The following is a 27,861-nucleotide window of genomic DNA, read 5'->3' on the forward strand; positions in this document are numbered from 1 at the left end:
TGTATATAAGAAGGGGCAGTGAGAGCTCTCAGCCTGTCTCCTCAGTTGTGGAGCAGCTAAGTGAGAGTAGAGCTGCAGCTGGGAGAACCAAGCCCCACCAGCCCTGCCTGTTGGACAAGAAAGAGCCAAGCAAAGGGGACTCATCAGCACCATCAGCATCACCATCCAACCCCCTCATCCTCTTGAAGCAGGGACTTGACACAGCCCAACACCCATTAGTCTGCAAAGCAAGAGACAGAGAGAGAGAGAAAAAAAAAGAAGCAATGTCAAGAGCAGACAGGCACATGGAGGAGTGCCCCAGGCACCCAGCCTTCCTGCAGGGCTGCACGCAAGAAGTTGAAAGGAGCAGTGGCAGTCCCAAGGTAAGGAGCAGCTCCCCTGCCAGCCTGCCCCCAGCACCCCTGCAGGGCCAGGGCAGGGAGGGGGCAGCAGGGCTCCCTCCCTCTCCCTCGAGCTGAGCGCAGCTCCTGCAAAGCTGCCATCCAGGCGGCATGTCTGGGGGCATGTGAGCGCCGAGGGCACGGAAGGACGCGGGTTGCAAACAGCCCTGCAAAGATCCCTTCTCCTGCAGAGATCAAAAGCGGGGGGGGAGGGGTCTTTGCTTTGTGCAGGCATGACTGCACCCAGGCTGGGGTTGGGGGGCTTTGCCGGGCTGCCTCCTCCAAAGAGGGAGTTGCTGGCAGGGGGGAGGCTTGCAAAAAGTCACCGGGCAACAGGATCGACTACTAGCTTGGGCAGGGGGGGAAGAGCCCAGGCTTGCAGAGCCAGGGCTGCCTCCCGGCTGCAGCTCCCCTGGGTGGTCGCTAGGGGGACCCCGCGCGACGCCGCCTGCCTTGCCCAGCCCCTGGCTGGGAACTGAGCAGGGCGAGGGGGAGCAGCGGCATGGCTTGCCCCGCAAGCTGGGGGCTCGTCGGGGACCCTATGCACCCCTGGAGGGGGCTGAGAGGGGCTGGGCGAGGGGCTCTGCCAAGATCCTGGATCCCCCTCAGCAGCCCTAAGGTGTTGCATAGGAGCTGTCACCAGAGGGGGACGGGAAGACGATACTCTTAAACTCAGGATTCCTGAGTCCTTGTATGAATGGAGACACTGGCACCACGCCGGGATTCCTAGACAGGGGCTGGAAGGAAGCAGGTTTGCAATGCTTCGCCGCTCTGTGGGCGCGGGGACAGCTCCAAAGCGGATGGGGAGCCCAGCCCCAACGCCAACCCCAACCGTAGGAGAAGCCGCATCATCTGGGATGGATAGATGGATGGATGGAGAATTATCAATGGGGTTGCACCACAACATGCACTTGGCGGCTCAGGATTCAGGTCCCCTTCTGTGCATGCGTGTGTGGGGAGGAGAGGGGCTCAAGTCGCAGCAGGCAGAGGTGGACCCAGATTGCGGCAATCTGGATCTCGTTTTTAGTCTGTCTGGGGCCATGCAGGGTCGCATACGGGCTGCTAGAGAAAACCTGAAACAGCCCTGTTCTAACTAAGTATTGGCGACTTTTCTCCAGCCGCTTGGGGGGTAAGGGAATGACAAGATTGTGCTTTGCGTGGAAGGGACATGCAGTTCTTCAGCTTCAGAGACTAGAGAGAGATTATTAAATGCTGTTCTGAAAAACACTGCAGCATGTTCGGTCTCAGAGGAATAACAATTTGGAGAGGAAAAACAAGAGAATGAAGCCAAAATGGAGAGAGAGTTAATGGTTGGCATAGAGCCTTCGACTTTGTGTGATGTTATTTTTTTTCCCCCCTTTCTTTCTTTCTTCCCAATTGTTTTAAGAGAGCAACTTGGAAAGGTTTAGCACTCTGTTGAGCAGCAGGGACTTGGGGCACATGAGGAAACTCAGATTTAACATAACTGTACCAGCAGATGTGGCTGCCTTCCTTCCAGCCAGTGGTGTATTGAAAGGGTTTCTGATATACTACGTCTCACTCAGGAAAATATGGAGCAATCAAATGTAAAAATAAGGCTTGTGTGGGTGGTTTTAAATAGACACTTTGGGAGAACCACTGCTTTAAAGCCTAAGATTGAAACTTCCCATACAAAATATGTAGTTTTCTTCCCATCACCAGCACAGGTTTGGGACGCCAAGATTAACAGAAGGAAGTTTGGGGTTTTTTGACTGAACTGGATTTTTTTTCTCTCTCATTGGTTGATTTAGAGGAGAGTTGAGGAGTCTGGGTCTCAGGTTTTGTGAGGGTGATTCCATCTTAAAAAACCTAAACCTCATAATCCACAGTAGTAAAGCAGGGTGACGTTTCTCGTTAGAGATTCAGTGAACTGTTTTGGACCAAAACTGACAATTTTGGATACAGGAATGGGTCAGAGTTATAAATCTCATTTTTGTTGACACACACAAGTTCACTTCAACCTTTCAAAGGGGCTACCCTGACTTCTGTGAAGGGATAAAAAAAACCCACCTCTCTTCTGGCAAAAACATAGGGTTTTTTTTTTCCCCACAAAAAATTTAAAACTGAGAAGTGTGTGTCCTGATGCTTTCTACAGATGAGCCTTTACTGTGACCTCTGTGGGAGGGTCACTGGCTTCATCACTGACTAGGGTTCACATTTAGAGCCAAGTCAGTGGAGTCTTTCCATTAATTCCAGTGGGTTTTGGATCAGGCCCCAGCTGTATAACAGAGCATCATAGGAGAGGGGTTGCTGCAATTACTTGAAAAAAGAAATTAACACAACAGGTGAGAGTTTATTTTTAGAGGGTCCAAGAAGCCCGTGCCTTCCAGGATCACAAGTCAGCACTGTAAGCTGCCCATCCCCTCCTGCCCTCTGCTTGTTTGCATCTTGGGACTGACCTTTTAAATCCTACTTTACTTTATCTTTGCTTTTAAAGGCTTCTGTGTCTAAAGGGGGAAGGGGGATGTTAGCTTCAGCAGACTCTTTCAGGGCTGGGGGGAAGGGAAAGGAGGTAAGAAATGTGCACAGAAATGGGACTGAAATGGTTAACTGTGCTGTGCCAAGACATAGAGCAAGTTTAGTGTGTTGTGGGAATATCACATGCCAGTAAACTCCAATCACCATAATTTCTGATTTAACAGCTTAACTTGCTGTTAACTTTTTCTGATTTACTCCAGGTTTTGAAAGCAAATGCAGAGGAGGAGGAGAGGAAAAATAAAGAGAGGAGTTAAGTGAGGCTACTAAAATTGACTTAAATCCCTTCCTTGGGCCCTGCCAACTGTCTTTAGAAGAGTTAAGCGAGATTGCGTTTCCTTTTTTTTCATGCAATAAATCAAAGGTTTCTGGGCTGCATACCAAAATTCATCCAATACACTCTTACTCCCCAGTGAAGTGAGTAAGTGGTACTGAATACCCCATTCACCTTTTCTAGCTTGATTTTTCCACATCTACAGTGGGCCTTGCTGGGAAAAACTAGTATCAAATATGTTGAATGCAGTGCTTTCCTCCTTGCCACCCAGAGTGGAGCAGAGGGGAACACCAGGGCTAGGAGCCATAGAAGGGGTCTTCACCCCACCTTCCCAGTGTGGGAGATATGGTGGGGACCTCCCCAGTGTAGGACACAGGGGAGAACTGAGGGAGCATATTTCCCCATTTGAGACAAGAAAGTCAGGGCTTAAACGTAGGAGCAGAGTTGCTAACCTCAGGCTTATAAAGCCCTTGAGGCAAGAATCACAAGGCTGCTTCAAATCATAGTATTTTAAAAAGTAAATTAGGTGTCATATCTGCCTTCTTGGCTTTGGAGCCATTGGGCTTTGTGGTTTCAAGCTTTCCTCCTACTTGGGCTAGCAGCTTCATTTTGCTTTTAAAGTGATTCTATGAGAATCACAGCTCTATCACAGGATTCCAGCAACTGGGGCTTTAAGAAACTACCAACAGGCATGAAGAATTGGCAGCTCTGGGTCTCTCCATACATATGCATGAGAGCTGCATAGAGGAGTCTTCAAAAGCACAGATAATATCACAATGAATCTACTCTCTCCAGCTTTTCATTTCCAGGCCTCCTTGATAACAGCACTTTATGATCTGATGTAGGTCTTTGAGGTCTTCCTCTTCAGTGTAGAAGGAAGCCCCCTTTCTCCTGAGCCATCAGTGTGACAGAACAGTAATAGCAATATTAGGTTACAGGTATTGGACTCAGACCCACAGTGGTGAGATCCCAAGGATTAGCTGAGACTTCTTCCCCCATCTTCTAATAGTTTCCAAATACTCACGCTGGTCTCTGGAGTCATGACCTCATCTCTGTCCAAGGGGCCTACTGAGTCTCAGTATGCCTTTGGGAGGTGCTTATTTCTTGCATTCTCGCTCTGGCTTCAATTAGCAGTTCTGAAGATAAGGGGCTTAGGGTCAAGAGTCTCATTTGTACTGTGAGTGGGGTGAAAAGGGGCTGTTAGAGAGGAAGCATGACTTGGTGCTTATGGCATTAATTCAGGATATAGGGGGCTAACAGAATGGTAGGCTCCTGTGAATAGGTCCCAGGGGGTCAGATCCCAATTGGCCTTGTAAGCACTTCCACATAGGTCTCACAATGTAGGCACCTTGGCACAGGAAGGCAACCTAGATTGATTCAATTGCATAGGATTTCTAGGTGTTTCCCAAGGGCAATCCAGAGTGCTAAGGTGCTGAGCAGGGAGGTGCCAACAGCTACCGTTCCAGTAGAAAAGGGCAGACCCAGGGCTGTGACTGAGCTCTTGCTCCTTCTCACAGCTTAGCCTGCAGTCAGCCATGTCAGGTGCTTCTGTCATCTCAGGATCCAGAGTGCACAAAAGGAACAGAGGGGGAATTTTCTTTCAGAGAATTTCAAAATCCCAATAACCTTTCACAAAAAGGTTGAAGGCTGCACTGGTGTCACCTTGCCAATGCTGCTGCAACAGTCCAAACCCTCCCTTGTGGATGTGCTGCACCAGGGTAACTTATTAATTATATTGCATTAGTGCCTTGGGAGCCCACTGTGCAAGATATTATGCAGATAGTTACCTACCCTGAGAGTCTGCAGTATCACTTACTCTGGTTTCAGCCTTAGAGCAGCTTTAGCCCCATGCAGGGCATCTGCACTGGGGGCTTTTTTCGGATCATAGCCACATGAATAGATCCAGCTGAAACACAGACAGGTAAATGGCATGTTACCACTGAACAGGATTCATGACCTGGCTGGCCTCTGCTTTTTCCTTGCTTATTCACTAACAGTGTCAGGGAAGCAGATAGTTGAACTCTCTTATTCATGGCAGCCCTGGGCTTGATTCACTTGAGCAGTGAGGAATTAATCCGCCTGGGTGAAGTGACTGTAACCTGTCACCTCCTATCTAGTGGTCCAGTGGGCCTGCATTTGTGACGAACAGGCCTCTTCTCAAGCTGTCTCTCCAAGAGGTCCTGAGCTAGAGGCACCGCTGTTCTCCACTCAGTCCCTCTGGTTGTTTCATCTGAGGTTGGCACGTGTTGTATTGGCATTGTGTATTGGTTGGCAGGAGTTACTCATTGGAGGAACTGCTCCTTTGCTGATGGTGTTGAAACATTGTGTGGAAGAAGGCAAGGCTAAATGATCATGGACACGAAAGCAAACTGAAGAAAAGGAGAGGAATCAGCACTGAATGTTACAGCTATACTGCCCAGCCATGCCAGGGCCACTACACTATGAAATATAACTACAGTTATGGTTCAGGCCCATGAGATTTTTTTTTTTTTTTTAAATGTGGGCTTTTACCAGAGGATATTGTTTTGGGATCATGTTTTAATTCCTTTTCAGACTGCTTGCTAAAGCAAGTGACCTGCTGTCTAGGAAAAAGGAAAGTGTTATATGCAGCCAAGTCCACCTTACTTCACAAGAAAGAAACGGGTTGTTTTTTCTAGGGAATATGGGGCCTGGAGTTTGGGGGTGAGACTTCTGTTAACAGCCCATAAGACCCTTTGCTCCTGAACTCTTTTCACTATAGCTTAGGCAGAGAAACATCTCAGTGAGGTTGAATATTACAGGTCATTTTCAGTTCTTATTCATTTGTATTAAGTTATCACTTACAGACAACATTGTGCTAGATCCTGTATACACATGCAGAAAAGGACTGTTGCCTGTTGTGACCAATTCAGATAAATCAGAGGGGAAACTAAGGCACAGAGAGATTAAGGAACTTGCCCATGGTCACACAGCAAAATAGTAGCAGAGGCAGGACATGAACCTTGAGCTTCCCTATAAACCACTCCATCAGCTACAGCCTGTGTCTCAACAGCTTCCTTTTTCAAAAGGGTGCAGTGGCCAGAAGCAGATAGGATTTGTGCGCTTGGGGAAAAGACCTATGAAACCTGTCCTTTTCTAGATAGGAGGGGAGTAGGAAAGAGTAAATTGGAAGATCACTAAGGCATGCTCTGCAGGTGACAATGTCACAGGGGTCAAAAAGACCCATATAGAACTTGCCATGCTCTCAAGCTTGCTGGGTTTTCCTTTGTAGTCCACAGAATCAATATGGCAAAACCGATAAGTAAAAGATCTGTGGGGCTGTGTTGGGTTGCAGCTGCTTTCATTAGAGAGAAAATGCAGCACCGGGTAGTAAATAAATATGCATTTTGCTTTCCTGTCTGGTTTCTTGTTACATTGTTCTCTGGAGAGAAAAAAAATATGTCAAGGTGAAAATCACCCCGAACACTGTCTGGAAAGAGACAGCATTTAAAGTGGGAGGAGGAATAAGAGACAAAGCAGTTCATTGGATCGCACATGTCCATATCGGTATTGGTTTAGATTACAGCATCAGTACCATCTCTGTTCTCACAGCTTTTATGCAGGCCACTTAAAAGGTGCTCTATACCAGAGTCATTTTTAGGACAGAGACTTTAACTGATGGTGTGAGTTTACTCTGATTGTCTCGTCCCTTGGCTCAGTGAAGGGATGGGAGGTGATTTTGCATTAGAAACAGGGCTATTTAAGTCTGTAGAGGGAGGTATTTTCCAAGGAGCTGAAGTTTTTTTCCACAGGACTGGAGTGCATCAGGGTCCCTCCAGCATCAGATATCGCGCTGCTGACAAATCTTGCTCTTCTGGTATGTGTTTGTTCTCTCCCGGTATGTGTCTGGGATGGGTGTAGTTTTCTAGGGTCTAGTGCCCCATCTTATTCTTTAATTAAAGTAGGGAGACAACAGCAGAGTTATAAATCACTTGGAACCCAGTGCAGTCATGGGTACATGTGATGTAGGTAGTGTACTCCATGGGTGATGATGATCTTTCCATGGAAGATAGTGGTCTCACACACATGCATGTGAGAAAGGGAGTTCCCATGTGGTGTGGCTAATACCGCTAACAGGACAGAGGACTGGGGATACCAGGGAGCTATGGGTACAGCTGGCTCTACTTGCTGCAGAATAAGGGTTTTCTGTTCTTCCCAGGATGGTCCTGGAAGTAGATGCCTAGGAAGAAGTCTCACTGGAGAGCAGTGGGGTGGAGAGAGGGAGAGTGGCTTCTGCATTGGGTTAGCTAGCTCTTGTGTTTTGGAGATGACTTCTCTCCCAGTGGTACGGCAGTCCGGCTCTCTGTGCATGGTGTCTTTCAGAGCAGAGCCAGGGGTCTGGCTGGTGATTGCTGGACTCGGTTTTTATCTTAAACAGCAACCCAATGTAATATTGCAGACTAAATCATATAGCCTCGGGGGTCAGGAGAAGATTTTATTAGGGATCTTCCAAAATCTTGAGAGCTTCAGCCACAAACGAAGCCCCAGGCCTGAATCAATCTGATGAGCTTTAGGTTTTGCCAGGGTCTACCAGACATATGACTGAGATGGCCCCTTCTGGGAATTGGCTGGCGCTGGAGGAGGCTGAGAAGGCTTGTGATGTTAATTGGGAATTGGGATTCTTTGAGTGTCCTGTATCAACAGCTTGTACATAGGCAAGTGCCACTGTATATCTGCTGCTCTAATGATGAACTGCAAATTCAAGTTAAGCTTCGAGATGTTAGTAATCGGAATCCATGTTTCAAAAAAAAAAAGGAGGGGGGATAATTATCACTGTGTCACAGGGGGATTACCATCACTACACCAGGGATTGGAGTGAAGCAGCACAGATAGTGCTGAGGTAATGCCAGGAAGGTCTGGCCTGCACTCCTAGGCATTTAAAAGTAGATTAAAGGCTCTTGGTGATAAAAAGCACCAGGTTGGGAGGATGCATGAACTGATGGAATGATATCCCTGGTGCTTCCTGATAGAAGTGTAATGCCAGCCAAACACCTCTAAGTGACCCTTAATTTTGCACCCACAGTTGGTGGCTCCCATCGATTAATGGATTAGGGTCAAATGCTGTAAGCATTGGTTGTAAATATTTTGTTGTTTGAATTTCCATTTGTTAAGGTGCTCAAGTGTCTCAGCTGAGCTACTGCATCTTCTGATGTGTGAGTACAGGCCAGGATGATGGCAGGCATCAATAGATGTTATCCACCTGTGGCTCCCTTTTGGGCCAATACATGAGACTATGGTGAGGGTTTTTCCTTTTGCTGGAGCATCAGAACATATCTTCATGCAAGACAGAGATCCCAGCAGAGTGAAGACGAACCCTGCATCCTGGATCTAGTTCAGAGACGTTCTAAGCTAGGGTTTTAGTTCAGGTCCATCTGATAACAACTCAAATATTATAGCCAGAGAAAGGTAGCAGGGAAAGAAGTAAAAGGCAGTTTATTGAGTGGGACAAGCATCCTGAGACCCCCTCTCCAGTCCTTCTGGATGCTTGCCCCACTTGATAAACTACCTTTTACTTCTTTGTCTGCTCTAAAAGGACCAATGAGGGTTATAAGTAGGGACCTACCAAGACTGTGATTTCATGGATTTCACAGAAATTGTGAAATCCAGCATTGCCTGTGAAATTGGGCAATACCTGCAAAACCTTCGAGGGGCGGGGGGAACTTACTGAAAATTAAATGGTGGCTCCCCAGAGGGAGCTAGCAGTCCTCATGGTGCTGTAGCCCAGCTGCACAGTTTGCTGGGGGGGAAGAGGGGAGGGGGCTGCTGTTATGCAGGGGAGCCCAGGATGGCTGATTGGCGGAAAGGGCTGCCTGTCATGTAGCCTTGCCCCTCTCCACCATTCAGTGGCAAGGAGCAGCGCCACATGATGGACAGCCCTTGCAGAGGTGAGGCATGGGGGCACATGATGGACAGCCCTCAAACCAATCAGCAGCGAGGGGTGGGGCCACCAGAGCCCCTCTTCCAATCAGAGACCTAGAGGGGTCGCACAAGGATCAGCCCATGAAAATGGCAGCAAGCCCCACGATCTTCCCACGAAATTGGCTGACCACCTCCTCGAGTTGGGCAGACCCCTGGTTATAAGATCTAGATACTTCTGTCACTGGCGGGTGAGCTAGAAAGTTGGGAGCAAGGCTGGCTACAGAGTACCACGCTAGGATTCAGGAGACCTGAATTTATTCCCAGGCTCATTCACAGATGTCTTTCGGGCAAGTCACTTAATCTACCACGTGCCTCAGTTCGCCATCTGTAAAACAAAGATAAAACCACATTGTCTCACAGGGATGAAGGGAGGAATATCCATTAATGATGATTATAAGTCGCTCAGATGCTGTGGTTATGAAGACCATATGAATACATAAATATATCATCTTTTTTTGTCATTAAGTCTGGCGGTTTGAAATTTTAGATGTCAAAATTGCTCCATTCCAGTGGCCATCTTGACATTTTTTCCTTCTTTCAACTCTGACCTGATTTTAGCAACTGCTGTCACTATTCTATTTTTAGGTTTCCTTTGGTGCTCATCTCTGAGGTATTAGAGTGGCTCAAGTTATGCATGGGCTTAGGCTTTGCCTGTGAGGTGGTAATAACTATGCCTTTTACAGATCCTGAAACTGAGACACAGAAGTCAAGTTACTTGCCAAAAGTCACCCAGAAAGTATGAGTCACTACTCAGTGGGGTTACTCGTACAGTACACCTGTATGTGATTGTATTCAAGCCCTACCCTGCTAGGCCTGGCCATCTGAAGCAGATAATTGGTGAGATGGGGATTAATACCCACTGTCCTTTTAACCTCTGAGAGATTTGGTTTGAAATTTTGTTTTAGGTTACAAACAAATAGAGGCGAGTTGGTAATTTAATTCCAGTCTTTAGTATAGGACCGTACTAATCCACCCTCTCACCCCTAAAATTGTCCAGTCTCCTCACGACTCTGTCTGTCATCTGCACGTGCATGCACACGCACACACGAATGCACACACATGCACGTATGTGTGTGCACACACACATGCAAGCTTGGCAGTCTCTGCTCAGAGGCCTAGGACTGGAAGAGAGGGAGTTACCACAGGTCATTGTAGAGAGAAACCTTAATGGAAACTTGATAGCAAATATTAGCTGCATTAAATTGCTATTAGTCTGCTTTAAAGGCAGGTTGGTTATTGTGGAGGGGAATTTCACTCTGACACTTGGTATGCGAGATACATGATTCCATTAGGATTGTCACTCTCATCCTTAGGCATTTCTTTGTAACCCAACATTTAGGCTTGTTTTCAAGGATCAGTCCTTGTGATTAGCTAATATCAAATGTAAAGACACATTCAGTGGTGGCAGCGAAAGCCATCTGTCCCTGTTCCTGCCACAACAGCAGTTTTCAACAAAGGCAGCACTGGGTGTTGGCTAAAAACTCAGAATTTCAGTTTTGGAGGAAATTTTGAAATGTGCTTCCATCCTGAATCAGAAGACAGGATTTCCCACAAAGCTGTAATTCCCAAAATGAACTTCTTGTGCATGGAAAGTTTTGCTGAAATCAGCACAACCTAGTGAAGAGGTTCAGTTTGGATGAAATGGCAGGAATTTGTTTTTGATAAAAATATTGTCTCACTTGAGGTGGCATTTTCAGTGGGTGACCCATAGGAGGTGCTCTTCTGAGGCAGCCAGCTTTTGGCAAGAGATAAAATGAGCGTTGATTGGAAAGAACCACTGTTTTCATTGTGCAGATGGTCACAAATAAATTAAGGAGCCTACTCTTCCCATATGAATGCTGTCCTACCTGCTTGTGCCTGCAGATGAGGTTGTTCCCTTCACTGCTTTGGAAATACTGAAAGGGGTGGGGGGTGCTCCCAATATTTAACCATTTAAATTTGTATCTCTCAGGTGCAGAGGATGTGTGCCTTTAGGCGGAGACTGCTGCTTGCACTCACCTTCCTGGCATACACTCTGGACTCTGTGTCGGCCTATGGCACCGCTGAAACCCTCTGTGGTGGGGAACTAGTGGATACACTGCAGTTTGTCTGTGGGGACAGGGGCTTCTACTTCAGTAAGTACCTCCAGCATGTTTTCTATGTTCAACTGACTGACCGGAAAAGAGTGGGGTGGTGGCACATTAGCGCATCACGGCAAAAACCGTGCTAATGCATAGTAGAATTAGTCTACTGCGCATTAGCATCACCTAAAGGATGTGTGCCAGCACTACTGTGCAGTAGTACTGATTACAGTGCATTAAGTTAGTACCTGTTTTTACAGGTACTAAATTTAATGTGCTGTAATTACAGCATATTAATGCATGTGTAGATGTGCCCAGTGACTATCAAAGGAGCAGGGAAATCAGACCCTGCACATGGTGAAGACACTCATATGATAAAGAAACCCTAGGTTTTCATATATGTGGCTGTGCCAGAAAAATCAAAACGTTGCTTTGTAATAAGTTATAACAGAGACACAGTGGATGACAGTGTGATGGCAGCATTGACATACCTATTTTCAATCAAGCCATTTTCTTACTCCTGTATGTCTAGTCTGTGCCCTATTGTGTGTCCCATAATATAAATGCCCCTAAACTTACATCCACTTAGGTATTAATTTGCAGTTTTAACTGTAGGGTACTGGTGAAAGCATGCCAACGACAGTCTAAATTGATTTAGGAGGAAATATAAATTTTTCCATTTTCTGGGCAGCTTTCAGACCTGCTGGTCTGGGGCTACTCCCAGTGCATATTTAGAGACCACACACAACTATGGATACCAACTGACTGCTGGCAATAGCTAACAGTGATTTCCTACCTTGTTGCACCATAGCTGATATCAACACTTGTTTAGCTTCTGGCTCAGGCAGGGCAAAACTGTTTTCCACCCAGTTACTGGAAGCGTTAGAGGGATGGGGTTAGATTTCACATTCCATGCAACAACCTAACATAGGTAAGGAGGGGAAGGAATAAAAGCAAATAGATCCTCTGATTCTAGCAAAAGGCCATTTTGTGAGTGTGTATAGAGACATGCTTCGCCTCTTCCTGCTTACATTAGGTCAAATTCATTCCTGTGATAAAGCCATAACTCAGTTGATTTCACTACAGGTGCACTCTCAATTTGTCCCAGGTGACTTGCTTTAGACTTTCAGTCAAAGGACACACTTTTCTTTCTGCCCAAAAATGAGGAGAGCACTTATATTTTGCCTTTCACTTGTGAGCTGTTTTAAATCTAACTACAGGAGTTTATCTGGAACCAGTGAGGGTGATAATACTGGCAGGAAGATGGTCAAAAGGAACTGTCAATACATCAATGAGCTCAATCATTTGATATAGATAGCAAGAGGGCTTCCCCTTATAAACATGATAATCATAAACCTACCTGACTGAAAAAGAAGTGCTTCTAGCTATAGTCTATCCAATGTAGCAACCAGCTGCGTGACACCTATTCTGAGGAATGAGGCAATATGTAATATTAATTTTTAGGATCTCTGTTCTTTCAGGGGGAGGGTTAGAAAAGAACCAATATCCAAATGTTAAAACTCTCCCAGTCTCTTCTTCAGTCTAAATTTTGCTGCCTGATCTCAGCCAGTGTTGCAACCACCCAATTTTCTTTTTTTTTGTTCCATCTCTCAGGAGATGTGAGGGACTCCCAGGCTTCCTGGTGGGAAGCATATTTGAATTTCTTCAGGACCCTTCCCTTACAATTCATAAAGTTCACCTTCTGGTTGGTGTCACAGCATTTGCTCACATCAGTTTAATACTTGGAAGGTATTTATCTGTATTAGTGTGATTTGGTGCCTGGTCATAAGAGATCACTTTATCGATGACTTCTTTGTTGGCTACCTGCAAGTGCACCAAGGACCCACCTGCTGCTTATAGTACAAAGTCTGGAAGCTCATTTGGAGTATTTCTCATCTGTTACTTAGCTTAGCTGCAAGAGTTTGCAGACTGCTGCTCTTCCTTTTCTCATCTTCTGCCTTCCACGTTTCCTTCTGTCAACAAGCCACATGCCAAAGTTCTGCTGAGGCTATAGGACGTGGACATGCTTTACCAGCCAATAGTAAAAAGGATAGCTCTGTCTGGTCTAACGCCTCTTCCTTTCTGTCTATATATAGAGAAGTGTCTGTCTCTCTTTCGCTTTGTCTCTCTTCTCCCTCCCCCTGTCTGACGACGAAAGGGAATGGGGCTTTTGTTTTGTGGACATACCGACCTCTGTTCACCTCGAATAACCCTTCCTCCCAGTCCAAAATAAAAACATTTTGAAGGCAAACAAGTAGCTTCTCTCCAAGTGGCAAATCTGTTTTCTTCTCTCAGTTTTTCTGGAGGGTTTCTATACCCTGGGAGGCTAAATCAAATCATATTAAGCCCCAACTTAACCCTTTGCCACCTGGTAAGGGTATACTTTCACAACCTGCCGCGTCAGTTGAATGACATGTGACGAGTCAAGGGGACATGTCACCATACTGAGACACAGGCATATTGCTAGACTCTGCTCCTCTATGTACATTTAGCTCTGGAAAAAGCCCTAGGTGGTATCTCCATTAGAAGTTGCTAGGCTGCTCTTGACATGGTAGGGAGCTCTGCCTGTAGTGTTTCCCAGGTCCCTTGTGCTACATTGAGTTTTATGAAAATTTCACCTTTAGTTCTCAAAACTAGGGCTAGATTTTTCATAAGCAACCATCAGCATTTCTGAAGAATACAGGCTCAGAAGCACATGTATAAATGGGAGGATGAGCCCTTTGGCAGCCAGACACCACAAGCACAGGTGAGCTCTGCTCACCTTCAAGTAAAATTAAAACAGTGATAATTAGCATCTCTGCTGCTTTTCCAAATATAGAAATGATTGGCAAATCCTTATGCATCACTACCCTTCCACCTCTGCTGTGCATCCTTGGAAAGGAGAGGATTAAAAAAAGTTAGTTAAGTTAAACCACTGGAAGGGCATAATTGGGAGAACAATACTGTTGCATTTATGTATCTAGGTGCTTCTGAAACCCTTGTTTTGGAGCCCCCGTCCAACCCAGTAGGGCTGATTTTTCCATGCCCCTCCATGGTGGTGGTGCCTCTGCATCACTTGCGGGGGCAGAAAGTCTAATATTTTACACTTGTGCTATAGGTGCCAAGCAATGCAGACCCAGGCCAATTTATTTATCCTCCTGACCCCCTGTGACAAAGTGAGGTAGATGCAGGGGCAAATGGTAAATTCTTACTTAAATGGGGATTTCTTGAGGATAATCTTTGTCCTTGTTCAGCCTTTGTACAGTGCCTAGCACAGTAGATTAATATTGGGCTTCAAGGGGGATGCTGGTTGCTACCACAATACAAACAACATTGATGACTGCAAGAGCTGGAGCTCTTTAAAACAAATACGAAATAGCACTACGGTGAGCAGCACAGAGGTTACCCATGATTTGATCTGAACAGCGCTCATTAGTCAGGAACATTTCTCTCAGACCATCTGTACAGAAGTTGAGACACTAATGGGGCTAGATTTTGGAGATACCAGGATTGAGGAGTAGAGTGGGCTGGAGAAATTTCTCTATAGGCCATAAATAAGTTTTGGATTCTGTTCTGCTTTGTCCAGCTCTTGTTGTCTTGTTTATCTACTGAGACTTGGAATGTCTTTGGGGCAGGGATTGTCACATTATATATGATGCCTAGTGCTATGGGGCTACCCTGACCAGGGACTTTAGGTGCTCTGCCATAATGAAAAACACACACAGCAAAAAAATATGGGCTGTTCCTCGGGACCCTAGTTCTATAGCTAATTCCAAAATCCCATTGGAAGGTAAATGGAATTCACACTTGAGTAAAGGCTGCAGGACTAGACCCTAACAATTAATTTCTGCACTTCTATCTTCAGGCACTATATGTAAAGGGGTTTTTGGTTTAAGATAATATGGGCAAAGGGAATTCAGGGTCTCTCTGCTCTTGATAGAAATGGACTAAAACCACAGTATTCAGCATATAGGTCTTATGGCTTCCTGCAGGAAGGCAGAAGGGGCATTTTACTCTGGGATCCAGCCCTTCTCCAGTTTTGTATTCAGGGAGAAAGGATATGTGTTTGAAAATGGGACAAAGGGATAAGGAAACAGCAGCTTTTAGTTTTGTTCAGCAGCTCCTATATAGTACCAATACTGAAACTCTTCTTCCACAAACCTTTTCAGGAGGAAGTCCAGGGAGATACTCCCTGGGAAAATATTTGGCATGGAAAATGCCTCTGACCCTTCAACAATGTAGTATAAATCTGTTCAGTTTAGGCCAGGTTCTCAGCTGCTGTAAATCAGTGTAGCTCCACTGAAGTCAGAAGAACTTATGCCAGTTTATACCAGCTGAGGATCTGGCCTTAGATCTTAAATGCTGCTGCAGGATTCTTGGACCACTTGCTTATGTCTGAGCAAGATATTTGAGACAAGGTTCTTTGGATGTTAAAACTCCAAAGCCTATAAATATTTTTGAACTAGTTTGTAAAACAGGGAGCCTCCAACCCACTACTATTCTGAATCTTCCACAGTTGAATACAGCGATGAACAAAGAGCGTTAAATGCCACCGTCCTGAATTGGGGGGGCTCCCCCCTATTCTTTGTACCAGTGCAAGTAAATGATTGCACTAGGTACAGGCCCAGAGTGATGTGGCCTCAAAAGCATTGGACAGAGGGGGCGCAAGGCACCTGTGCCCCTCTGAGCTCAAGATTCAGACTCCACCAGTAAAAACAGACTCTTGGAGTAAGCTGCGTAGAAAGGAAGACCTGGATATGGAATTTGTGGAGTCGGGAGAGGGGGTATCGGAGACAGGGGGAGGGGGCGGGAAGAGGCGTCTGACTTCTCTGTAAACAACAGCTCCTGTTTCCTCCTTTCCAACAGCTGATAAGAATTTAGCTCTTTCCAGCCACTTATGCTGACAGGGCACATTCTTTCCCTCTGCCGTTCCTCAGAATAATACTAGGAAAAAGAAGGGGGGTTTGGTGGTAGGGGGAAGCTGTTGCTGCTGGGGTGGAGGAGGGGCAGGCAGGGGGCACTGGGACAATGGCTGTGGCTGCCCAGCCATTTGACAAAGGCCCTCTTGTTGGTCTCTACATTCCTTTGACAGGGGAGAGGGGATTGTTTACACCCAAAGTCTCCTTCCACTTGGCTTGGTGCTTGATTGATAGGAGTGGGGGGATCAGGGAGGACAGGGAGAGGGCTCCAGATAAACCTAAAATTTCTCTGTTGGGGTTTGTGGGCCTTGTGCACTCTGCATCCTCCCCTAACAGCCAACTATGTGTCCCCACTCCCCCCCCCCAACATGTACACGCGGAGATGTGCATGAATGCGCAGGTTCCCTCATGTGCATGCACACACCTATGCATACCATTCTTTGCTCATGCAGGCATACGCAGGACTAGTTGTGCAGTTCAACTTCAATCCTGGAAACAATTTTGCTAGATAAATAATAGATAATGAGGGTGGGGTACCCTCCAGAGAAATACTGGTTCAGGGGCTAATCAGGCTACTACTATGTGACCAGGGTCTTGGCCCTTTTTGAATTAGAGGAACAGATCAACCAGCATCCTCCCTCTTCTCTGAACACAGGCTTTCTCTGGACACCTGCACTTCAGATACAGGCTCCCCGACTGGCAGCCTGATTTGATACCACTTGGCACTCTATGTTCCAGTGCTCTGACCCTCACAGGCCACGTACAGACTTTTACCAGTATAAGGGCATTTTTACACATGCTTCTGACATGGGGCCAGGTGCTTTTAATTAGCAAGCCGCACTAATTAAAGCTGCCATGCCATGTGTATCAGCGGCACGGTGCATCCCTGCCTTGAGAAAATGGTGATGGTGCTCTTGGAACTAAAGCACATCAAAAGTGTTTTAGTTTAAAGCACGCTGCTGCCATTTTCTCAGCACGAAGGCGCACTGCACTGCCCATGCACGTGAAGCATGGGGCTGCAAACTCAATTAATCGAGTCTGCTCCAACGCGCTGGAAAAGCATGTCGGAACAGGCTCCCCGCATGTGTATAAGTGCCCTTAGTGATCAGAAACCAGTCTATACCCATAACAAAACAGAAGTTCAGCACACATATACTGATTTAAAAATGGCAAAACCCGGTCTAAGATTTGCCCCCTGCACCAAAGGGCGAATGCGTGTCCTGTTTGCTACCAATGTGAACTATGCTGGTTACAGAAAACCACATAACTTAGATCAATTCCACCTCCATGTCTGTACTCAATTCCACCTCCATCCCCTTTTTGAATGTCTGTATCTAGCCACAGAGGTTATAACCTTCCCAATAAAGTTGCCACATTCTCAGCTCTTGATACAGGTGATATTAAGTACTATAGGTGCCTACAGGTGCTTTTAGCCCAACTCTGTGCTATGTTTGCTGAACTAGCATTTCTTTCACACCTTGCTAAGGGTGAGGGAAGATTGCAAAATTTATACCAATGCTTGCAACTTTCCTGCATGCCAAAAGTTAAGCCTACAGTTTGCTGCATACATCTGTCTACACTGGGTGCATCTACACATGTGCACTTACTGTTTAGTAACTGAAATTACTGCACGGTACATGAGTGTGTCTACATGTGCATGCCCATACTGTGCAATAAATATGGTGACTTATGCCGACTTGAGTATAAATTTGATACCTGCATCAATTTACGCCTGATTAGTTACTGTGTAGTAATGCACATGTAGATGCCTTACTGCACAGTAACACTGTGTGTGTACTGACTTGGGACTAATTTTAGTCTTAAGTCAGTCCACACGCAGCGTTAATGCGCTTTAAAGCCTGCATGTGTAGACGCCAGCCTATTTCTGCTTACTGCTCAGTAAATTTAAAACGGCATACATGCACGTGTAGACATGCCCACTGTGTTAGTAAAGCTGGTTCTCCACCATTGTTAGCAGCTAAGGGACAGCACACATACATTTTTTAGCTCTACATGTAGAGAACCAAAATATGCGGATTTGGGTACATAGAGCTGGGTGCCCAAGTACAAGTGGCCTGACTGTCTGCAGTTACTCAGTACTGAAGGCAGCAAGAGGTGCATACTCTCCTTGCCTTTAACAAAACAGCCAGAGAGGATATGAAATAATTTGCTTGAAGTACTTTGCATTCATCCCTTCAGCCACATCCATGAGAGTTAGCTTTACTTCCAGCACTGCTCATTTCATACCATAGCTCAAATCTCCGCTAGTAAGGTCTTCCCCCACACAGGTGTAATCTGATCTAAGAAGGTAAAAGATGGTACAAACACAAAGGATTCTGGGTAACCAAATACTCAGCAGTACCGGATAGATATCAATGGAGTATGCCCAGGACCAAAAATCAGGAGAGGATAGAGCTGAGGGCAGAGCAGAGGGCTTTAACTGAAGGGCTTGTGGAGCAGAAATAGAAGAAGTACATCCCTTTTTTAAGTAGAGAAGAGAAGGGGAAAGGCAAATACTTAATCCTTGCACTACTGTGAGAGTGGATGTCTACTGATCCCTCTTCCACTTTCTGCCAAGGAACCATTGCTATACAGCATTCCACTTTAGCCAAGTAATAGAAAAGCAACATGCTCGCCTGTGTGTTTCAAGAGCATTAAGGCAAGAGGCTGCAGACAGGCAAAAGCCAGGAAATTCACTGTTCAGTCCAGGCGTAAATCACACCATAGAATTAACATTCAACCCATCCAGATCAGCAGTGTTATCACCCTTAACTGGAAATTTCCTGGTAGCTGTTGCCTTTGGGTCATTATCTAGAAGTAGTTTCTGGTGAATATCTGTGCTTATTGTCTTTATAAAAAGACTAACTCTTCCATGGAAAACTTTATTGCCTTCTGCTTGAATTCATATGTACTATTATGTAATTGAAAATATATCTTATCGGAGGAAAATAGTTGGCACCAAAGTGAGCCAGGAAAACTGCAGGCAGAAACTTATACAGCAGATAACTGCAGCTTCTCAGTGATTTCAAGTTTTTGGAGGTACTTGGGGGAAGGTGGGAAAGGGAAAACGGAACTTACAGAAGACAAAAACATTTTGGACTAGTCATCTCTCAAATGTAAGCACCTGAGACAGGATTTTCAGGGCCACGCAGCACTGCGGTGGAAAATATGTAGTAATATTTTCAAAAGTTGATTTGGGCACTAAGATGTCCAAGTCTCCTTGAAAGCCAATAGATTGCTAATTCACTCGAGTGCTTTGGAATAGTTTACCTGCTTACTTACACAAACACATACATGAAAACAGCCAAATCCTTTTATTGAAAGCAAAATACAGTCTTTTAGAGCCTAAAAGCCTCTCTGGAAACCATGCACTTCAGCACCCTAGAAATCTGCCACCAGCTGTAATGTGAAGTGTTGTCTTTGAAGACAGACCCAGAACCATCACAAAGAGTCACCTGGAATTTGTTTTTATTTTGCCGTTAACACTTCTGCTTCTCTCTCCTTCTTGGGATTGTAAATGGGCTAAATATTTGGACTGCTTCTAGCCTTTCTGACAGGAGAGACAGCATAACATTTATAGCAGGGGCGGACAATTATTTTGGGCAGAGGGACTCTTACTGAGTTTTGCCAAGCTATCAAGGGCCGCATGGGTAGCCCTGCCCCTTGACAGGTGCCCCGCCCCCTGGTTACCATCTTGTGACCGGAAGTCCCACGCCCTAAGCCCCGACCTTTGCCACCAGAAGTCACTCCCCTGGTCCCCGGAAGTACTGCTTTCAGCAAGGGGTTTTGCCATCTTGGAACCAGACAAATACCAAATGATATTCTAACAATTGAACATCTACAATATTCATGAATTTCATTTAAAAAAATATTTTTGTCCTGATTTACATGCGTTTGTGTAGTGTACATAGAGGTGATGGCACAATAGCTTAAAATGAAGTCTTACTCTTGTGAGTGGGTAGTGGGGCAAAGAGGGTAGGTATAGGTTTGTGGGGGGCTGTGGATGTGTGGGTATGTGGGGGGAAGGTGTGGGTGTGTTTGGGGGGATAGGTGTGTGGGGTGAGGGAGCATGTGGGTGCATGTGGATATGTGGGGTGTGAGTGGGTATGGGGTTTGTGGGGAAATGTGTGTGGGAGGAGGGTGGCTGGGATGTGTGAGGGGGTGTGGGGGTCTGCATGTATGGCACTGCAAGTGGGGTGTCGGTGCATGTGTATGGTGGGTGTGCGTGTGGGACTCACCTCTATAAATGCGCGCACACACACACACACACACACACTCTGTCCCTCCCCTCCTGCACTCTTCCCTCCTCTCCCCCCGGCTCCTGGCCCTGGGGTATTGGCATTAGCCCCATGCTCCCGCAGTCTGGCAATACAGCCAGGAACCACGCGGTGCTAGAGCAGTGAGCATGCACGAAAGCAGGGTAATGGCCGGGGGGTTGGGCTGGGCTGCTCGGTCCTGCTGCTGGTTTCCTCTGTGTCCTACTGCCCCTGGCTCCTGTTATCTTTGACAGCCAGCCAGAAGCAGATAAATATTAATTTTCAAAAATTTTTAGGGTCCCCGCATGTTGTATAGAGCAGCCTGGCAGGCCGGATACAGCCTGCAGGTCGTATTTTTCCCGCCCCTGACTTATAGCCTTGTGGATTACTTGCTTAAACAAACTGATCTGTGCCTACCAGAAAAGGGAAAATCTTAGGATGTTCACATTTCTGTAGCTGAGCAGGTTCAGTTATTCAGGTAGTTGCCTGGTCAGCTGCAAATTTTTTGTGAGTGTGTATCCAGGTAGGAGAGCTAGTGTTTCTTTTCTACCCAGGCCTACATTTGCCATACATTGGTGAGAGTTACGCATACACCCACCTACCCACACAATACACCCACTGGGTTTATTCAGCAGCTGCCTCCAAAAGGTTGTATGATTACTTACTGATCAGTAGGTATTACACTTTGGAATATATGCACAGACTCAGAAATAGGATTAGGTCACTGATGAAGACCTGACCATCACCCTCATGGGCTTGCTGGGGAGATAACAAGGCATCAAAATGCAGTGTGTATTCAGCAGCCTATCACTGGAGACTGATCTGTACTGCTGAGGGTCTGATCTAAAAAAATGAAGTCAGGTAAATGAACATAGAGCAGACTGTGGAAGTTAAACTTGAATAGGGAGCCAGTCTTAAGTGTGCCTTTTTTGGTGTCACATGGGTGGAGATTGGGGGGGGGGGCGGGGGGGCGGGGCGGAGCTGCCCCTTTAAATACAACAACCTAAATACCAGGAGCTTGCATGGCACAAACATTTTAATGAGAGAAATAAACTCCCAACAATGCCTGTCTTTCTCCTTTCGCTGAACGTTTCCAGGGAGTGAACCATCCTTCTAACCTTCACGGCTGACTGGTTAAAGGTCGCGCCTGAAATGTTTTCAGAAAAGAGAGGGGGGGAAATAGATCTCTTTAAATGATTCCAGAAGCCAGGCTGGATGTTATGAGTCAGCGTCGTCCCCTATAGCAGCTCAGATTCACTCTCTGATGCCTTACTTGTTCTAGTGACCTTAAAATGTGGCTGTGTATGGTTCTGGGTGGAGGAGTTGGGGAAGAGGGAGGTCAGATGAAGTAGAACAAAGGGTTATCTTTACAAAAGGCCATTGAACTAGGGCACTGTCTCCAGGGGTTTCAAAATGCCACCCATTCACTTGACTACATCAAAATAAAGGGGTGTGTGTCTGTAGAGTTTTGCAGGCTGCTCCTTCATGGATCTGCAGAATGCCATCTACAGAAGTGATTAAAGTGTACTTATCCTGTGAGTTATTGAGCACCCCAGGAAAGCAGATGGGAAGAAAGTCGGCATTTGGCAAGGCCGTCATATACCAATCTAGTAGAGCTTATGCTTAAGCATATGCTTCAGTTTCAGTAGAAGGGAGGACCACTCAAGTCAAGCATGCACTTAGGTGCTTTGCTAAACTGGGACCAGTTCATACACTTGTAGAAGATGCCTACTAAAATGAGCTTAGAGACCCCTCAGTTAATTCCATAACAGCAGTCAAAACATTTCACTTTTTCTCTTTTTTTTAAAAAAACCGAAATGGGTAAAATGAGACTGGTTGGTTCCAGGCTGTTTTGTGGTTTGGAAGCTTGATGTTTCCAAACCTTATCTGTTTTACAGTGAAATATGGGCAAATTTGAATTGATTTGCCCATGTGTATGTGTTTCAAAAAAGATAAAACGGTGCCTGTTCTTTGCTCTACTTAGTTTTTAATTAAGCTGTGAAGTGAAACACACATGACTTTCTCAGCATTGGACACTTCATTGCTGGCTACAACATCCTTCTGCAGAAAAATATGGAAGCAGGGATCCTTATTTCAAGACTAAGCTAAATAGCTATTCTATTTATCTGGCACCTCAAGAATCCCACCAGCTCTTTTTAATACGATGCATATGCCGTGACCTGCACCAGAGGCACTACTGCTGCTTTATATATTATTTTGGCCTTGTCTACACTAATGCTGTACTATTGGGGCTATATTGTAGCTATACTGGATGCTTTGTACCAGTTAGCTGTTCCCCTGCAAAAATAAGCTATGGCAGATTTATATAATAGTAACAGCATCCATACTAGAACATGGATTGGAATAGCTTAAATTAACTTGTTAATTGAATGGAAACACTGTACAGACCAGGTCTGAGTCATTTATGTGGCAGCAGTGCCCATATTAGTCTATGTGCTGTACAGATAGTGTGTGAAAAGTGTGTGATCTAAATCAAACCCACTGAAATCTAACTGCCAGAACTCTGCCATTTCAGGTAGGCCCGTGGGACGAAATAACAGAAGGTTCAACCGTGGCATTGTGGAGGAGTGCTGTTTTCGGAGTTGTGACCTCGCTCTTCTGGAAACATACTGTGCTAAGTCTGTTAAGTCTGAACGAGACCTGTCTTCCACATCTCTGACAAGCTTACCAACACTAAGCAAGGTGAGTAAGATTGCATCTAGACATCAGCTGCTACTAAAACAAAGTCCCATGGGAAAAGAGAATTCTTATCTCTAAGATCTGCTGCTTCTGCACTAAAAACAGTACAGGGAGATTGTCATGGGACAGAGCCATAAGCCAATGGGAACTACTGTAAAATGACCTGTCCAAAACAAACTGCCAATAAAGTAGGAGATCAAAGATGTAGTAGATGAAGTGAATACAAGTAATATTGTTTTTAAAAGTACTATAAAGAAAGAGAGGGGAATCAAATGAAATCACTGAAAGGTGACATCTGTGCTCACTGTTCAAGTAAAAGTAGGCTCAGTCAAGAAAAGTAGGAGCGGTTACCAGAGCAATGGGAAAGGCATTATAATGTAATGGAGAGAGACAAGGACTGGAGAGTTGACTTCCAGATTCTGAGTGACTTGCTCTGTGACTTCAACCTGTTTGCTCAGCTTGTTGCATTGCAGTTTACCTGTGCGTCTAAACCATCTGTGTTGTGTATCAGAGCATTATGAGAACTGGTTTGCCAAGCATAGATTCCTTAATGGGAGGTGCTACAGACCTAACTTGTCCTCATGGAGCTGTGGATGTTCACTTAAACTGCCAGTCAGAATTTCAAATGTATTGTTTATTCACTTTAAATTCTGCTTATCGCCTAAAACCTTCACACAACAAAAATGGTTGCTGATTGCCTCCTCCTGTGTCATTTTATGTCTTATATCAAAAAAAGAAAATAGCCTTGCTAGTAATAAAAGGACTGTTCCATACTATTATAGACTCAAAGCATTTAAATAAAGTTTTAAATGTCATCTTCATGGGGAAACTGATGCATGGAGGTGAACTGACTTGACTCTGGTCATGCGAGATCCATGGCAGAACCAAGAACAGAATCAGTGTCCCATCCCCTGAGCTATGTTTTCTTGCAGCAACAGCAATAGCTGACAGTGTCTGACAGAAATAAACCTTCCAGTTTAGAGGAATTAAAGTTAATTACTAAGACACCAAAGACTGGTCAAGTAGAATTGATCATGTCTTGAGGCAGGGGGAATAGACTAGATCAGTGGGGGCCAACCATTCTGGCACGCATGCCACAAGTTAATCCCCATACCTCCACAAGAGCCACTCCGATCCCCTTCCCCTGCCTGCTCTGCTGCTCTGCTTTTTGCTCCCTGCCCCATGCTGCCTGCTGCCCCATTCTCTGATCTACACGCCACACACAGAGGCTGGTCATGCCACACACCGGGGTGCCCCTCAGGTTGGCCACCCCTGGACTAGATGACTTTTCCCAGCCCTGTTCCCTATGACTTTGACTGCACATTTCTTGCAGTAAAGAAAACCCTAGTGAAATAAGTGAAAATCTGTAATGCAGGAAAACAGCTGCTGACATCTCGTAGTGGATGCGCGTATCTGCTGCACTCTCAGTCAAGGAACTGAATGTGTCTTGGTTTAATTTCAGGGGAAATTGGGTCAAAGTGATCTAAATAGCTAACAAAAAATTGGTTATTACATCTGAGTAGAGCCTTCTGGTGCAAGCAAGTAATTGAAGATGAATTGCTGGCAATGGCTCCCTTCAGCTGTCTCAAAACTACATTTGTTAGCACAGCGTGAGACGCAAGATCCTTCCAATGAATTCCCCTTTCTGCCAAAGCAGTCATACATTTTTAAGAAAGGGAACAGGGGAGCACAGTGACTGCATGCTCAAGGTCTGAGCTATTAATTGCCTCAGTGCTGGGGCTGAAACATTCCTCAATCGGTGTTTTTGCTGTTAGAGGGTCAAGTTGGGCAGGTCTGTCTAATTGGGTTTCTCTGTGGAAACAAGTGTCATGGTGTTTATAGTCAATGGCCTACTCACTGTGATCCTCACTTTGCTTTTCCTTTCACGCTCTTCACCTTCAGGATAGCTTTCAAAAGCCTCCACATGCTAAGTACTCCAAATACGACGTGTGGCAGAAAAAGAGCACACAGCGCCTACAACAGGAGGTCCCCAGCATCCTCCGTGCTCGCAGGTTCCGGTGGCAAGCTGAAGGGCTCCAAGCATCTGATGAAACCAAGGTACATCGTCCTCTCATCTCTCTGCCCAGCCAGAAGCCTCCGATTGTGCGAGCTTCCTCAGAAACAACAGGCAACCAGAAATGAACTGTGAAATGGGATTCTGTTGGGTTTTTTTGCTCTCCTTGGGAGGGACTTTTAAGGCCTAGGCCCCCAAACCCTCCGCCCCCTTGGCCACAAAGCAAAGGAGGGAAGCATTGTCCTTCTCACCAAGGAGCAATAAAAAGGGGGCACCTTAATGCTAACCTAAAGAGAACCAAACAACTGACATAGTAAGAACAGGATTACAGCGCTGTCAGCAGCAACATAATTTCTGTGGCATTGTCATTTAAACATTAAGGGGTTTTATTTTCCCATATGTACCCAGTATTTTTCAAGCCTGTACTTAAAGGGACAGTTTGGCACTTGAACTTTTTCCTATTGGGCACTACATGACATCACAGGTGCCAACAACAGAAGACAAAAGAAAGAGCAAGAGAGAGAGAGAAAGAGAGAGAGAGAGAAAGGACCCAGAACAAAAAACAAAAAAGCAAAAACAAAACAAAAAAATACCAAAAACAAAAACAAAACAAAAAAAGAAAAAAAAGAAGAGTCCATTCCATGTCTTTCTTGACAATAAAGTGAAAAAAAAAAAAAGAATGGAGAGAAATATTGAGGGTTTTAATTTTGCCTCATTCCCACACCACTTTTTTTTTCTTTGGTAAAATTTGCTTATTTTTATAACAGCAATTTCTTTTGCACCTTTTTTGTTATGAAAAAGTAACTGAGAAGAAATTCCAATGCAACCCATCTGCAATTGTTTGTGTGTGCGCTTAATTACAAGATTCCAAATCGACTTGCACCTTTTGAAAATCACCGATGAAGTGAGGGAGAAGAAGAAGAGAAAGGGGAAGGAAAAAAGAAGTGAACCGATGTTCACTTTAAATGGAGGAGGCGTCTTCATTGCACATTTGCCACAGATTTAGTTGAATTATATATATAATATATTATATAACTTTTTTGGCAAAAAAGCACTATTTTTATGGGACATTTTGTGTAGTATCTGAAGAGGGATTGTAATGTTTAAAATGTGTTATGGTGCTAAAGTAAGTTGGAAGGGAAAAAAACCCAGAAATAGCAAGGGAGGGTGGGGAGGGAAGGACAAGATATCGAATACTGAACTTGAAATTTTAGCTTTTCGTTTTAGGAAAAGTGTGATAAATGTGTTTCTTTTCTCTTCTGACATATAGCTTGGTCATGACCATATGAGCTAGTTGGCTGTCACTCATATACACAGACGCACGCACACGCAGACATACAACTATATGCATCTTTTTTAGATCAAAAGGGGACTTCAAAAAAAAAAGACACACTATCCTGATGTTGTTAAGGTTTGTGAATTACCACTCTAGGCCCTGGTTCTGCAAGGACTTTGGCACATGCTTATCTTCCTAACCTACAGGTAGTTCAGTCTATTTCAGTGGGACTACTCAAAGTATGTAAACTTAAGCATAAGCCATTGCAGCCTTGGGGCCCTGCTGTTCATACCAAGATCTGTGTGTCATTCACTGAGTCCTTTTTGGTCTCCCTCTAACCACCTTCTCTCCGACCTAATGGCTCATTACAGCTTTGATACAGCAAAGTATTGGCACACTCGATAGTATGGTTGACTTCAATGAATCTATTCCCATGTTTAAAGTTAGGCATAGTATCTTGCTGAATCAAGACCTGTGTGAGTTACCTTGGAAGCAACAGCTCCATGACTGACCGTCTCCTTATCCTGCTCTTTCCCCTTTGCTCACTTTTCATAGAGTATGCTTTGAAACCCGGGTCTCCATTCCACTGTGGTGCCTTTACACTGTTCCAGAATGGGTGAGCAGAAAGGTCCCTAAAGGGAATATCCCCAGCCTCAGATGTTGAGCTGGCAGAATGATCCCATGCCATCCTTCCCGTCACCTATGGTGAATGGAGGATAGCATTGAGGGGCCTTTGAGAAGCTGACTAATTTAGAGCCACTTTAAGGCGACTCTAATTTACACTGACGGTGGGGCAGGCCCCTCAAAATTCCAGAGGTGAAAGGTGTGCCAAAGTCACATTGACTCCTGCTTTCTGTACCTAGTGCAGGATCAGAGGTGGTACATGAAAGAAGGTAAAAGGCTCAGGAACAGATGAGCAAATAGGTTAGAGAGGTGGGTAGAGGGCTGTAAAATAGGTTGGTTAAAATAATATATATAATCTCTCTAGGAACCATAAAAGGGGGAAATCAATTACATCTCCCTATGATATACTCTCACTTGCTAATAAAATGGGGACACTCTGTTAACCAGTTCTGTACTTGCTTTGCCTTATATATCCATACATTTAAAGCATACAAAAAGACTACTTGAATTGTATTCTGTTTTGTGGTTTTGAGGGGAGGGGTTGGGGAGTTGGAGATGGAGGAGGATTTTAATGTATAATCCTTTTGTTTATTATTACCTTGCAATGTTGAGCCATGAAGCCTTTGTTTTAAAAAAATGGCACTGCAATACACAACAAAGTAAAGCGTTAATTTATTTTATTATATATATATGAAAGAAAGCAAAAATTGGTCCAAATCAAAAAGGTGGGGAGGGAAGTCAGGGGGAGGGGGGAGGGGAGGCACAAAAAACAGAGCAACTGCAAAGAATTGATTTTTTTTCTTTTGTGTGTCTTTTTTAAAAACCTAGTTTTTATTTTTAAAAAGAGAAATAAAAGCTTTCCTGGATGCTTTGTACCAAAAATACAATAAATGAAAAAAAAAAAAAAGTAAAACCTGTTAAGCAAATAAATATCCATCCAGAATACCAA

At 45.0% G+C, this 27,861-nt stretch overlaps 1 protein-coding gene across 4 annotated transcripts; it reads left to right on the forward strand.

Moving 5' to 3' along the window:
- IGF2 (insulin like growth factor 2) lies at positions 1-27,861 on the forward strand. Of its 4 annotated transcripts, none has more exons than XM_025215526.1 (5): positions 696-1,131; positions 6,918-6,982; positions 11,036-11,198; positions 22,835-23,001; positions 24,901-27,861. In XM_025215526.1, the coding sequence occupies exons 1-5, from the start codon at positions 1,074-1,076 to the stop codon at positions 25,138-25,140; spliced, it is 693 nt and encodes a 230-aa protein (XP_025071311.1). In that variant the 5' UTR covers positions 696-1,073; the 3' UTR covers positions 25,141-27,861. The 4 variants fall into 4 exon arrangements, with proteins under 4 accessions (XP_006033709.2, XP_025071311.1, XP_014380188.1 ...); XM_025215525.1 differs by lacking the exon at positions 696-1,131 and adding an exon at positions 1,138-1,310; XM_006033647.3 differs by lacking the exons at positions 696-1,131; positions 6,918-6,982 and adding an exon at positions 1-362.

The sequence above is a fragment of the Alligator sinensis genome, unplaced genomic scaffold (genome assembly GCF_000455745.1).
Source record: "Alligator sinensis unplaced genomic scaffold, ASM45574v1 scaffold1299_1, whole genome shotgun sequence".
In the NCBI taxonomy this organism is placed as follows: Eukaryota; Metazoa; Chordata; order Crocodylia; family Alligatoridae; genus Alligator; species Alligator sinensis.

What these genes read in the sequence shown, in the direction of transcription:
- IGF2 (XM_025215525.1), top strand. Translation starts at nt 1,139, where the DNA reads ATGCTTCGCCGCTCTGTGGGCGCGGGGACAGCTCCAAAGCGGATGGGG. An exon ending in CTTGGCGGCTCAGGATTCAG is followed by an intron (nt 1,311 to 6,917) that starts GTCCCCTTCTGT and finishes TTTTTTCCACAG; the next exon opens with GACTGGAGTGCATCAGGGTC. An exon ending in GCTTACCAACACTAAGCAAG is followed by an intron (nt 23,002 to 24,900) that starts GTGAGTAAGATT and finishes CTTCACCTTCAG; the next exon opens with GATAGCTTTCAAAAGCCTCC.